At 37.1% G+C, this 14,065-nt stretch overlaps 1 protein-coding gene across 1 annotated transcript in view; it reads right to left on the minus strand.

The window, feature by feature from the left end:
* The window catches only part of ZNF385C (zinc finger protein 385C), a gene marked incomplete at both ends in the record, with an annotated part of 124,013 nt that overhangs the window by 15,486 nt on the left and 94,462 nt on the right, over positions 1 to 14,065 (minus strand). Inside the window, one exon of the mRNA XM_083378245.1 lies at positions 5,310 to 5,452. Coding sequence (XP_083234371.1) covers positions 5,310 to 5,452 — 143 coding nt within the window. The remainder of the gene's footprint in view (positions 1 to 5,309; positions 5,453 to 14,065) is intronic.

Consider the following 14,065-nt stretch of genomic DNA (forward strand, 5'->3'; position numbering starts at 1 on the left):
AAGATCTCTAGAGTCAACATCAGCCACAGCCCCAGGGAAGCAGGGGACATAATAGGACATACAACCAGCAAGAATCCTAGAGGGGCGCACCTAGGCTCAGGACAGAATAGTGTCAAAGCCTGAAACAGGAAATAACTCCAGACAAAAGAGTCCAGGGGGTATAAAAACCCACTACCCACATGTGCTCAGTCCTTCTTTTTCTGTTGGATCCATCTTTCTGTCTGGCTTTCCTCTGCAATAAACTACAACCTTCTTCCCAAAGTAGTTGCCATGTTTGTTCCCCGCTTGGAGGAACCAGACTTTTCTTCCTACAGTAGTGAAGAAGATACAATGAAACTAGTATATCAAGAAGGCCTACTGAGTACTGGAGAGAACAAACTGGCCTATAAGAAAGACAAAATGAAGAACAGAAAACAGACATGGGAAGAAAAAAATATTACATGGCCAGTACATTAAAAAAAGCAGGTTAAGAGCAGGAAAGTTAAAGACAGACACTAATTCTGTCTGCACAAGACCAAGTGTTAAGAACAAATACATACAAAGCCAGAACTGATAACATGTCTCTTCTGCAAAAAAGCTGAAGAAACAGTCAACCACTTGATTAGCTGCTACAAGAAGACTGCATAGACTGACTTCAAACAACAGCGTGACAAAGTAGCACAATGGTGCATTGAAAGATCTGCAAGAAATACTATTTGTTTGCAAGCAAGAACTAGTGGGACCATAAAACAGAGAAAACGAAGAAGCTAAAGTGCTCTGGGATTTTAAATTTCAAATAGACAGGCATCTGCCACATAACACCCCAGACTTAACAGATGATGATGATGATGATGATGATTATTATTATTATTATTATTATTAATTACATTTTTATACCGCCCTTCTCCCGAAGGACTCAGGGCGGTGTACAGGGCAATAAATACAAAAAACAGGATACAAAAGTTAAAAGCGAATTAAATAAATAAATGCCCAAAGTTAAAACAATAATTAAGATATATTAAAACCCCAACCCTAACCCATCAGACCAGGTCAGACTGTTCAAATAGATACGTTTTTAGATCGCGCCGGAAGGAGCGAAGGTCAGGGGCCGTCCGGAGCTCAACCAGCAAGCGGTTCCATAGGTCTGGTGCGCCCACAGAGAACGCCCTCCCCCTGGGGGCCACCAATCGACATTCTTTGATCGGAGGCACCCTGAGGAGGCCCTCTCTGTGGGAGCGCACTGGACGGAGGGAAGTTGACGCCGGCCGCAGGTGTTACCGTAGGTAATCCGGACCCATGCCATGTAGGGCTTTGTAAGTCATTACTAACACCTTGAATCTCACCCGGAGGACAACCGGCAGCCAATGCAGCTCATGGAGCAAAGGTGTAACATGGGAGTATCGGGAAACTCCCAGCACAACTCGCGCGGCTGCATTCTGCACCAGTTGGAGCCTCCGAGTGGACTTCAAGGGCAGCCCCATGTAGAGAGCATTACAGTAGTCTAGACGAGAAGTCACGAGCGCATGAGTGACTGTACGTAAGGCATCCCGGTCTAGATAGGGTTGCAACTGGCGCACCAGGCAAACCTGGGCAAAGGCCCCCAGATGTCAATAAAAAAGACAAAATAATATGGATAATGTACGTGGCAATGCCTGGAGACAGTAAAACAAAAGAGAAACAATTAGAGAAAACAATAGAATACAAGGACCTGCAAATACAAACAGAATGAATGTGGCAAAAGAAACCAAAGATAGTAATAATAGCAATAGGCTCCCTGGGTACAATCCCAAACAATTGGTGTACCACTTGAATACCACTGACATTGACAAAATCACCATTGGCCAATTATAAAAGGCAGCTTTACTCAAAACAGCTTAGATCCTGCAAGGATACCTTTAACACCATCAAACATCCACAACTACCTATCCCAAGTCTTTGGAAGGGCTTGATAAGATTGATAAAAATGCCAAATAAGGTCTAAACATCTGGCAGACTGTGCAACGAACCAATAATAGATACTATTATGAATAGCAACATTTTTACTCTGTGGCTCCATTTATTAATTACAGCTAATAGGTACAGTATTCCTTTTAGTAGACTGTTGTTTTTAAAAACAGTCTTTAAATGTGTAACCTTGTAATCAAGTGTTGTCCCATGTGCAAGGTAAAATTCTATGCATGTTAATTTTTAAATTATACTGTTTTTTAAAAACTTGATTCTTGACCAAAATAAATAACATTATCCAACTTACTAAATATAGTTGATTCTTAATGTGTTAATCTATAGCAGTTGTAGGACTTTCTCACCTTTCTATCTGTTAGTAAAAGGACAAAATGCCCAGAAAACTGTAAAGTATTATTTTGGATTCAGGCAGTTAAGAAAAAAAAATCCCCAACTCTATGTTTAAACTAATTTGCAAAGAGTTGGATTACTTCTGTTTTGCCCCTGAAATATATCTACTGATACACTTATGTATCCACTGATACATAAAGACAGATTATTGCATTGAATGTCCTGTAAAGATTGTGAGGTCAGGAAAACCAGAAGACATAGACTCAAGTTATGATTTATAAAGGACTCACCATGGTTTTACACATTTGAGTGGATTTGAGGGTACCTTAAAAATCTGAACTTGCTTTTCACAAACCTTTTTTTTAAACTAAGAGTTTTTAGTGTCTGTCTGTCTATTCCTGCCTGCCCGCCTATTTATCATCTCCAAATCCACAAGCCTTTTCTTGCTTTATTCCCAGAATGAAACCATCAAAGAAAAGGGAAACTTTTGATTCCCAAGAAGTTACAGTCAAACTGTTCTAAGGTTCAGGCTTAGCTCAAAAAGTACATCACTTCCAGACTCTTCTCCTCACTATCAAATTATTTTGTTACTGCAGTGCAATATGTGGCTTGATCTATCTAATGGCTGTTTTTATTTATTCATTAAATTTTTTTTTTTTTTATTTTTTTTATTTTTTTTATTTTTTTTTTTTATTGAAAAGTTTTACAATACAATTTTCCATTAAAAACCCCCATCCCCCTCCACCCTCCCCTCCCTACCTCCCCCCTACCTCTTCCCTCCCCCCTTCCCTCCCCCCTTCCCCCCTCCCTCTTCCCTCCCCTCCCTCCCCCCCACCCCCCTCCCCCCCCCCGGACTTCCCAGAGCTAAATACAAGGTATATATATATAAAAGCAATCATAAGCAACCATATACTAACAACCATAAATTCTAAAATCCATCACTCTCTAACTTATATAAGAAATTTAAATTTATATGTCATCCATCTCACTGTGAAATGACTCTGGATGACACACAACATCATAAAACAATAGCAGGAAAAAATCAAAACATTAAGCTTTAAAAATTAAAGGTTAAAGTAAGATAAAATAAGACAAAAATAAGATAAAAGGGGGACCAACACAAAAATGGGATGGAGATGGGATCTTCTTTTAATCTACTAAACATCTCAAGTGTAAAGCACCTCAAAGTTTCAGGCCCTTTTGGAAGGCCAATAGGATAGGGCAGATCTCTATCACCTCCAGGCATACGATGTTCCAAAGGACAGGAACCATGGCAGAAAAAGTTCTTCTCCTGAACTTCATCAGCTGAAATTTCTTGGCTGATAGATCTGCAGATGCCCCTACTACCAGTGCAACTGGGGCAGGCCAATCCCATTGGGATGAATTTTAACATATTTAAAAGCCTTATAATACTCACTGTAATTAAGTACATAAGTTTGTTTACATAAACGTATGTGCTTTTATTTTACTATTGTATATACAGTATATTGCTCTTAAGGTTACTTAGAAATCTGCTGAATAAAAACAATGAGCCATAACTGAATCAAATTGGTTAACTTGCTTCTCTTGTATATATAGACATGAAGAATATAACATGATTTCCTTAACATCTTCTAGACTATAAATTATTTCTATCAACTGGAACTTCAATCTGTCCGAATAACAAATTAAGCAGTAGTGGAAATTAACATGAAAATTATTTGGCTTTTTTCCCACTAGAGAAAGGAGCAAAGATGGCAGTTGTAATTCTACTTTTGTCTTTTGTTCATTTTTTCTATGTAATATTCCTTTTTTTATTTCAAAGGGAAAGATAAACAAACAGGTTAACATATAGATCATGCACTATTCATTTGTTAACAATTTGGTTTTCTCAGAAAATAGAAGTTAGGATCATTTACTGAAAACAGTACTGCTATCAAGAAGACAGACAATACTTACAAAATTACCATTATAAGATATAGTAAACAATAGAACAGATAAATGGAAGAAGATGGGCTTATCAATGAATTAATAATCTCAGTACTGTAGTTAAATGGATCCTCAACATTCAGAAATATTATATCAGATAAAAGAGGCAAAAGAAGGACAACTGCAAACCTCTTGAAGACATCTACTGCCTGCTTTGAAAACAGGAGACCAGAATAAATACTGCATCTGACTTTTATGAAAGATGCTCAAGAACAATCAACCCCAACTTGAAACATCCATAGTCCTATATTGGACAGGAATTTTTGGAGTTGCAAACCTATTGAATTGCGGGGGAGGTAGTGCTAAGGCTGTCTTTAAAAAACATCAGCCACACATATTTTAGTGAGGATTGACTGTATCTCTGTTATTTCTATCTTTTAAAATACGTAGAAAACAAAATTCCAAAGAAATAAAGAATGCTTTGCATAAACTATATGGGAAAATTTAGCATATTTTTCTGAAACTCTGTGATTGCTCCCATTAGAAAGCCACACTGCAGTTACAACCTTATTACATGGTTAATCATCCAGTGGTGGGATTCAGCCAGTTCACACTGGTTTGGCAGATCCAGTAGATATTCTTTTGTTGCCCAGGCTCAGAATGGACTTCTGGAAGGGGCATCCACATAAGAGAACTGGTTGTTCACGTATTTGAATCCCACCACTGTTATCATCATGCATCTTAAAAATCCTAAGTGACCTTTGCATCTCTTTTTACACGATATCTTAAGCTTCCCATCTGTAGGGGAGGCATAAAATGATGAACATGACAGGGTGTGCGCAGGCATGCTGCACTTGCTTTATTTCTATAGCTACCGCACATAGATCCAGCATATGTGTTCTCTTTGACCTTGAAGTCTATAGATCAACAGGGTGAATTATGCCATGAGCAAACGAAGAAGACTGAGATAAAATTGGCCCATCAGCAGTTATATTTTAGAATGAAAATGGCTACTTTTTTGGCCTTTAGCTCAGAAGGTAGAGGATAATTTTGCTGCTACCCAATTTCATACAGTGCTAAGGACACTGCTCTGTGGGGATGAAGAAATGAATCAAACTAGAAAAACTCACCGTGTTGAAATTAGGAAAGAGGTTGAGTGGAGGGGTGCCATTGAGGCGGAAAGTCAGAAAATGCTTGATATCCAGTGATGGATGTAAAGACCGTCCTGGGATGGGAAGTGAGGCTAAGAGGGAACTATTGTGATTAGCTGGACCTAGGAATCAAGAACAGAACAGAAATAAGACATGTTTCAAAAGACAGAGCTGAAAGGAGAGGCTGGCTAATATTGTCCCTTAAAGCTGACCTTCCACTATAGTGTACTGAAGAAAATGGCTACCGGTAATTCATTATGAGAACTAAGCAAGTGCCAAATTCTCATCCCACAGCAGAGATGGCTATTCACAGTACATGTTTGTTTCTCTTCTTAAATTACATGCTTTCATAGCTTCAAACTTGCAATCTATTTCAGACAGATGCCTTTGTATAGAAATTCAGAATAGTCATACACTCTAACCAACACATGTACACTGAGTGTGTGTGTGTGTGTGTGTGTGTGTGTGTGTGTGCATATAACATATAGAACAAACATAAAATATCAGTATGATTCACTCCTCAATGGTGGCAAGCATTGTAAAGATATAGTAGAATAAGTCATGCTAGAAAATTGGATAATTCAATCACTCCCAAACTCCAAAAGCAGTAGAATTATACAGTTGCTATTGTCTCCCAGCATGAATATATCACTCTAAGCATTCCTTTTAATAATGAATCATACCAAAAGCAATAATTCAAATAGACATGTGATCAGCTTCCCTGAGTCAAGTAATTTTTATTCATAATCCAGGATAAATTATGTTAACTTTTATTCCTTTTTTCATTTTTAGATATACTAGAACATCTTAAGTCTCTCTAATATGTTAAGATGTCAATTTCAGCCAGTAATGTCTTCACTAAAGATAGCAGACTGATTTTTCTAGAGATTCGAAGAAAATGGGCTACCTTAAAGCTTTAGAAGTCTTAAAGCACTGATTTTGCCTCTTAAACTCCCCAAATGGGGAAACATGTAAATTTTTTTTACATAGCCCACTTTAGTTTTATTATTAAATTACTGGCCAAACCTGCTGCAATTTCCAGATAAAGTAAGAGCAGGAAGAACAGCCCACAAATTTATCTATCCTGGACATATGAATCAGTCTAAAATTAAATCTTTCAATTAGAAGAATAAGGTGTGACTCCAATTTCCATTCAGAAAGAAATCCTCATAAATACATGGAATATTATTTTATTATTCAAAAAAGAGCCTAATTTTCTCCTACGCCATGTGGGAGCCAGATTTTTGAAAGCTTTAATGCTTAATCATGCTGATGGCCCCATATCAAGAAAAAACCCAAGTGAACAATACAGGCAGAGTTCTTGTAGAAAATGGATTGAAGATTTTCTGGCCAATATAGGAAAATAACAATTGGATTGTCTTAGCTAAGCAGCACTAGAGCTAATATAACTTGTATCATGGTACACATTCAAAAGAAGAGAACGTTAGCAGCTTCTATTTTCCCTTCTATTTCTATAACAAACATAAACTCCACTTAATTTTCTTTCCACTAGATTGACCATACCTAGTTCTTTCAGATTTCCCTCAAAATAATTGCTTATTTGACCCATCCTTAAAGTTGCTCATTCAGTCTTTTTTAGTATGCTATCTCCTTATATTTGTTGGTAATTAGCACTAGGACACTGTGCAGAGGTTGATTGATACATTTTGTTATCATGGATATCCTAGGTTTTTGTTATATTTAAGATTTTGTATTTTGGTTAAAAGCTATCTTAGGAAAATGAAGCCCTTTTAAAGGCCTTTCTTGATTGCTCCTCTTTGTCCATTATTCACATATCAAAATAAAGTGAACACCTGGCCATTAGGCATTCCCTGGCATCTTAACAGACCTTCTCAAGGATCCCTTTTAAGTACTTCATATAAATAAGTGGATATTTTGTTCACTTTGGAGCATCATGTATACTTTCAGCAACAGGTGCAATCTAAATGATCCAGTCAATAGCTGTCTGTTGCTACAGCTAGCATGCAGAACAGCTGATAGGACTACAGTGATATTTTAGCTGGAGCTATCCTAGGGATTTCACCAGTCATCTGAAATCTTCTGTTAGTTACGATTCTGTTCCATCACACAGGGATGCTTCCAAAATTCTCCTCATTCCAAATTCCTCCTCAGATTTCATTGTTCCAAAGGAAAGCAGACCGTTAAAAATACATTACTGATCTGGATTTATTTTCTCATTTTATATAGAAAGCTATAGTTTATTAAAAGTTACAACTATGGTCTACACCCATTTTCCTTAAAATGTGTGGGTACTACTGGTAATAGAACAGTGGCAACAAAAGGCAGCCAATTTTTAAATGTTGTTGCTTTATTGAACTGCTCCTGACATGCATAGGAGATTTTGCAAGGTCAAGCTAAAAGCCCAACTAACCGAAATGTATTTTCTCAGGAAAAACAAAGCATCGGCTCAGCCACATGATATCAAGTTGGAGAATTATTCCTTTACAAAAACATTTTCCAGGCAAAGCTGCACTGTCAGCTTAGTAGTCTCAACAACAAAAGTTCATCCTTGAGCGTGCTGTCTCACTCAGAACTAGACTGAAACTTTGTCTTATTGCAGAATTACTTCTACATTTTATTTTCACAAATGGTGTGCAAAAACAATTCTTGTACCTGATTTTATGTATTTCTATGATGATAAAAAAGGCTGTCAATTTGGACTTCCAAAAAACAAAGAAAAAGAAATAATAGAATATTGACAAAAATAATACTTTTATTTATCGCATGACCAAACCTGGAACAGGCTTGATTCCTTCTATCAATGCCAATTGGTTATATTTACCAATATAAAAGAGCAATGTTATTGAAAATACAGAACAAGAACAAAAACACTTTTTAAAACCCTAAGCTATGATCATTTTTTTCTACTGATTTTAGATGGACCTGAGAATGCCCTGAAGGTGCAAGTGGCCTGTTTTTAGCAGACTGGTCAAATTTGTCCTGTCTCATAAACCAGTTCTAACTCTAGGGTGAGGGGGAGAAAAATATGGTTTGCTCCATCAGGCATGTACTGATCAAATTATTGTCAACGTCACCCAGAAGGGAAATCTGGGGAACAACAGGGGAAAAAGCCATACAAACATGTTTCATTTATTCATGTTTAAAGCAACAAAAGCCAACAATTTAATACTTATTCTGGCATGGCTGGTGCAGACAATTTTAACTTCACAGCAACTTTGTAAGGGCTGAGACAATCTCCCAATCATAGTCAAACATTCTCAGTGTTTTCCATATATGTTGGACCACAACTCTCACCATAAGGCTATTTGGAGATGATGGGCTTGCAATCTGGTGTAGAGAACCCAGAGATGAACATGGAGAAGGAATGCAATGTCAGCTAGAAAACCATGAACTAAGCCCAGGAAGAGAAGAAGGCAGAGAGAAAAAAACTTAAAGTGAGCCTCTTTGACTCTCCTTAGTATAATAGGGAGGAAAGGAAAAACTCTTTCAGTCATTCAAGATTTTATTATAAACTATATTAATAAAGTAAAGTTCTGGTATTTTTGCAGAGACCTGACTTATCTTATCTTGAAGGGCTGACATCTAGAGAATTTTTCTTCATTCTTTCCCCAAAAAAGATGAAAATAAAATTTACAAGCATGTGCACATGTGTAGGTATATGTGAAATATAATCTTGTAATGTTAATCAAATCTTAACCAAAGGAAACAAGCAGGAAAATAACAATATTCCAATCATATAGTTATTATGTGGAATATAGATGTCTTTCACTTCCAGAAACAAGCTTCTAGACTTCAGAACCACAGAGCAAGATATGTCCAAAATATACTGAGTTTCCACTAATTGCTTGAAAGACATAAACATGAACAGACTAGCAGCTGGGGATATCTCAAGGCTACATAGATAATATTCCCTGTTTCCTGATGATTCTAGTTACATTTCTCATTCCCTTTAAGGTAGATGTGATATTTTGTGTAGATAAGATACTTTTGTTTAATACTTTAAAATAATCATTTTATCTGTGCAACTACTGATTGTTGGTGTGAAGGTGTCCTTGGAGTTAATCTATGCTGATCTGAGTGTTGATTACTGGTGGAGAGGTGCTGGGGTCTTTTTCTCTTTTGGGCTGGTTGATTACATAACAAAAAGTTATAACTAGTAGCCAGCATGGGTTTGTTAAAAATGGATCATGCCAAGCCAATCTTATTTCATTCTTTGACAAAGTGACTAAATTAGTAGGCCAGTGAAATGCTGTGGATGTAGTATATTTAGACTTCAGCAAGGCATTTAACAAAATAGACAACCTACTTCTTGTAAGCTAGAAAAATGTAGGATAGACACCATCACCACCAGATGGATTTGTAACTGGCTGACAAATGGTACTCAACAAGTCGTCCTTAATGGTACTACATCTACATGGAGGGAAGTAAACAGTGGGGTGCCACAAGGTTCTGTCTTAGGTTAGGTACTCTTCCAATATGTTCATAAATGACTTAGAGGAGGGAATAGAAGGGGAACTCATCAACTTTGCAGATGACATTAAGCTGGCAGGAATAGCCAACACCCCAAAAGACAAGCTCAGGATCCAGAAAGATCTTGACAGACTTGACAGAACAATGGGCCCTATCCAACAACATGAAATTTAATGTGGAGGAAAGCAAGGTTTTATACTTAGGCAGAAAAAACCAAAGTTATAAGTATAGAGTAGGCAAAACCTGGCACAAAAACAGACTATCATTTAAATATGAGCCAGCAGCATGTGGCAGCAGCCAAAAAAGTTAATATAATCCCTGGTTGTATAAACAAAGGCATAGAATTAAAATCACATGAAGTATTAGTACAGCATTATAAAGCCTTAGTAAGGTCACACCTGGAATACTGCATCCAGTTTTGGTAACCAATTACAAAAAAGATGTTGAGACTTTGGAAAAAGTGCAAAGAAAAACAACTAAGATGATCAAAGGCCTGGAGGCTAAAACATATGAAGAATGGTTGCAGCATTTGGGTTTGGCTAGTCTAGAGAAAAGAAGAACTAGGGGGGACAAGATAGTAGTACTCCAGTATTTGAGAGATTGACACAATGAGAAGGGGGGGTCAACTTATTTTCCAAAGCACCAGAGGGCAAGATAAGAAACAGTGGATGGAAACTAATCAAGGAGAGAAGCAACCTGGAATTAAGGAGAAACCTTCTAACAGTGAGAATTATCCAGTGGAACAACTTGCCATCAGAGGTTGTAGGGGCTTCATCACTGGAGGTTTTTAAGAAGAGACTGGACAGTCACTTGTCTGAAATGGTATAGGGTCTCCTGCTTGAGCAGAGGTTTGGATTAGAAGACCTCCAAGGTCCCTTCTAGCTCTATTCTGATTGATCAGTTCCTTCCTGACATACTTTTCAGTGAAACAGAATTATGTAATTCCAGACCCCAAGTCCTGCTGGCAATCTTTATTGAGAGGAGACCATTTCTTGTTAAGTAGCCATAATTGGCAGTAGACAAAATTTGAAGACATTTATCATGGCAAAATATGCAGAATACCATTTGTGAAAAAATTTGTCTCCACCTGCTAAGCAACATTTACATATTCATTTAAATATAGTTGGAAATAGGAGGTTCTTAGGCAACATAGGAATAGGAAATATTAGGAGCTCTCCGTGGTCCTGAAACTGACCTGGAAATTTGCTACAGTATAATACTGGCTACTTACATTTCCCTACCTTTGACTGATATTTCTCAGGTCTGTCTGTATGCTGCTTATGATCCCTTAACTTCTTGAATTTTGCCAAAATAATGGAGTCTGACAATGTTTTATCAACATTTCCTAAACTAAAGATGCATTGCAACATTTTGGTCAGCATAACACAAGTGCAATCATCCTTGGGTCTGAAAGGAAATATATTAACATAAATTTTCCTGCCCTCACAGCTTACCTTCCATAACTTAGAACTGAGACTGGGCAATGTTACTGCCCTCTCGCAATATATCTCACACTATTATGTGGTATAGTTTCAAGGCAGCATTTCATGAATTCCTTTCTATTCTTTTTCCTCCTCACAGAATACCTACTGGTGGAAAAGCCAACTACCAATTGCTCTCTGATGGAGGCTAAGGCTTGTTATTATGATTTTATTTACTTATTTATTAGATTTCATTTTAATTTTTTACAGCATGGTTCTTTCGACAGGACTATTGATCTCCTGGGAGAACAAATACACCTATGAAATGATTTCCTGGTTGATGCCAGCTTGAGATCATCTGGATTACTACCTAGTTCCTGAAGATCCTGTCAGAGAAACAGAAGATCAATATATCTGTGTCAAATAATCTTGTCCAGTTGGAGTTGGACCTATTGTTGTATTATTTCTCATCCTTAAAACACACAAAAAAGTGTGAAATGTCAATCCAAACTATAGTTGGATTTTGGCTTCTTCAAAAATGTTAAGGTGAGATACCCCTGCTATAAAAGGAAGAGTATCTGTGATGATGAGAATCTTAGAAAAATGATCTAAACTAGTTCTATCATCAGGCAAAAATTGGCTTGTAGATTCTTAGTCTGATGTTAGAACTTGCCATCTAAATTGTGTATCCTGATTACCAGAGTTTATCAATGTACCCTTATCACACTTCTCTGAAATAATATCCTCCAGTTGAATACATTTTCACTTCCCATAATTCTTAGCCAGCAAGGCCACAATATCTAAAAAAAATGGAAAATGAAGTTCAACAGAATATGCTAGGTAGGAGAAGCTATACAAATTATAACAGTCACATGACAAGGTTTCATTATACTCTTGTATTATGGGAAGAGCGGAATTGTATTCCAGAGGTCAGCTACTATAACAGGGTTAATCGCTATTTCAAATTTTAAAAAGTGAAGAAATCATGACAAATGTTAATCTTATCTCTACCAATTAGTTGTTAAGACACTATCAAAGCCATCAGTAAAAATGTGGCTCCAACAATCAAGACATTGCCTATCTTTGAATGAATGCAAGCGCACTCAAGATATCTACTTCCAAGTGGATTATGCCAATGGGATTTCTTTCTTCTAACTGAAGTTTCCTTTATTGTTCCCCACCTATAGATAGAAATCTTGCAAAACTAAAACAGACTACAATGCAATAAATATATATTTTGAGAACTCCTAGAGAGGAGCTATGTTAACTCTCTCCTTCCCAGACAAACTATCTAAACTTCACTGCTCCTCTGGAATGTCCTCTCTCCCTCCTGCGAATCCAAATTATATTCCATCACAGTTTTACTTTCATTTCACTCCGTCCTGTTTATGCAGTCTCAATGTTCTTGTTATATTGGTTCCCAAATATTATGTTTAATATATGGTTGTATCCCCTGCTATGTTTGTCAGGGTCCCTTAATTGCTTATTATCTTCCTCCTATAAGCCCAATCCATTCTTTCTTCCTCATTCACTTTTTTTTTAATCCCATTTATATCCCTCCCTTCTCCGAAGACTCAGGGCGTCTTACAATTTAAAGCACAAATCAATGTGCTTAGCAATAGCCTTCATTCTATGTATATGCCTGCTTATTAGGGCTTTCGCCCCCCCCCAAGCGGCATTATTACAAAGTCAGCTTATTGCCCCAACAATCTGGGTCCTCATTTTCCCTACCTCGGAAGGATGGAAGGCTGAGTCAACCTTGAGCCTGGAGGGATGCAAACCTGCACTAATTGCAGGCAGCTGGTGTTACTTAAGGAGGCATTAGCCCACTGCTCCACCAAGTCTTTATCTTCCAGGAAGACCATGCAGCTGGCACTAACTTGTCAATGCCTCTTCATCATATCTGTTTACTTTCAGTCAAGCTGCCAGGATGTATGCCATCCAGCATTAACAGAACTAAGATATCAAATCCAAGATGGTATATGCAGTTAAAGAGGAAACTTGATTTTGCTGGCTTCTATTTTCTAAGGGACAAAAGCCTACAAAGAACATCTAAAGGGGAATTAAAATTACCATTAATTAAAAAATAACAACTAGAGATTCTCATGGCAGAAATATCCCCATAGTATGTCCCAACAACAGTTTTTTTAACCTTCTCCTAAGTAACAGGTTTCTTTGACTGTTTCCTGGCAGTAAGGATAAAACCATTAAGACTCAAAACTAGCATGCAGTGGGAAGTACAAAAAATATAGGCATTTCTTTATAAGAAGAATGATCTACATTTATAAGATGCAATAACTCAATACATTTTTTAAAAAAATAGCTACACATACTTCTTCCCTCCTCAATTTAATAACAACCAATTTATTATTTTGAACTGTGGATAATTTTTGCAAAACCACAAGATTTAATCTTAGTTCCTTAGTAGATCAGATGATGTTGCATTACTATAAGTGATGGACAAGCGCCAGTCCATTCTAAATAATATAGAATATGTTAGCAATATAGACAAAACAAATACTTGATATGTTTGAAGGATTGATCTGCTCTAATCTTCAGAATTAGTCTGATGAAAAAAAGTTTTCAAAAGGAAGGCTCTAAGGTGTCCAGCTAAAATTCAGTGGGAAATTCAGTGTATTACATTGAAGTTCTATCAGTACTAATTTCTATTAACAACTGTGTGCCTTTGGCAATTTAGAATAACAAGCAAGTTATTATCATTAGTGATTGCTGCTTTGAATGAAACTCCTACTCTTCATCCCTCCCCACCCTTCACATAGAAATCTATATATTTGCAAGTTACTTTAAGCAATATTTGTCAACTTAAGGAAAATTGGGAGTTTGCCAACTAAAGTTTAGGCC

This window comes from Vipera ursinii, assembly GCF_947247035.1.
Source record: "Vipera ursinii genome assembly, chromosome: Z".
In the NCBI taxonomy this organism is placed as follows: Eukaryota; Metazoa; Chordata; class Lepidosauria; order Squamata; family Viperidae; genus Vipera; species Vipera ursinii.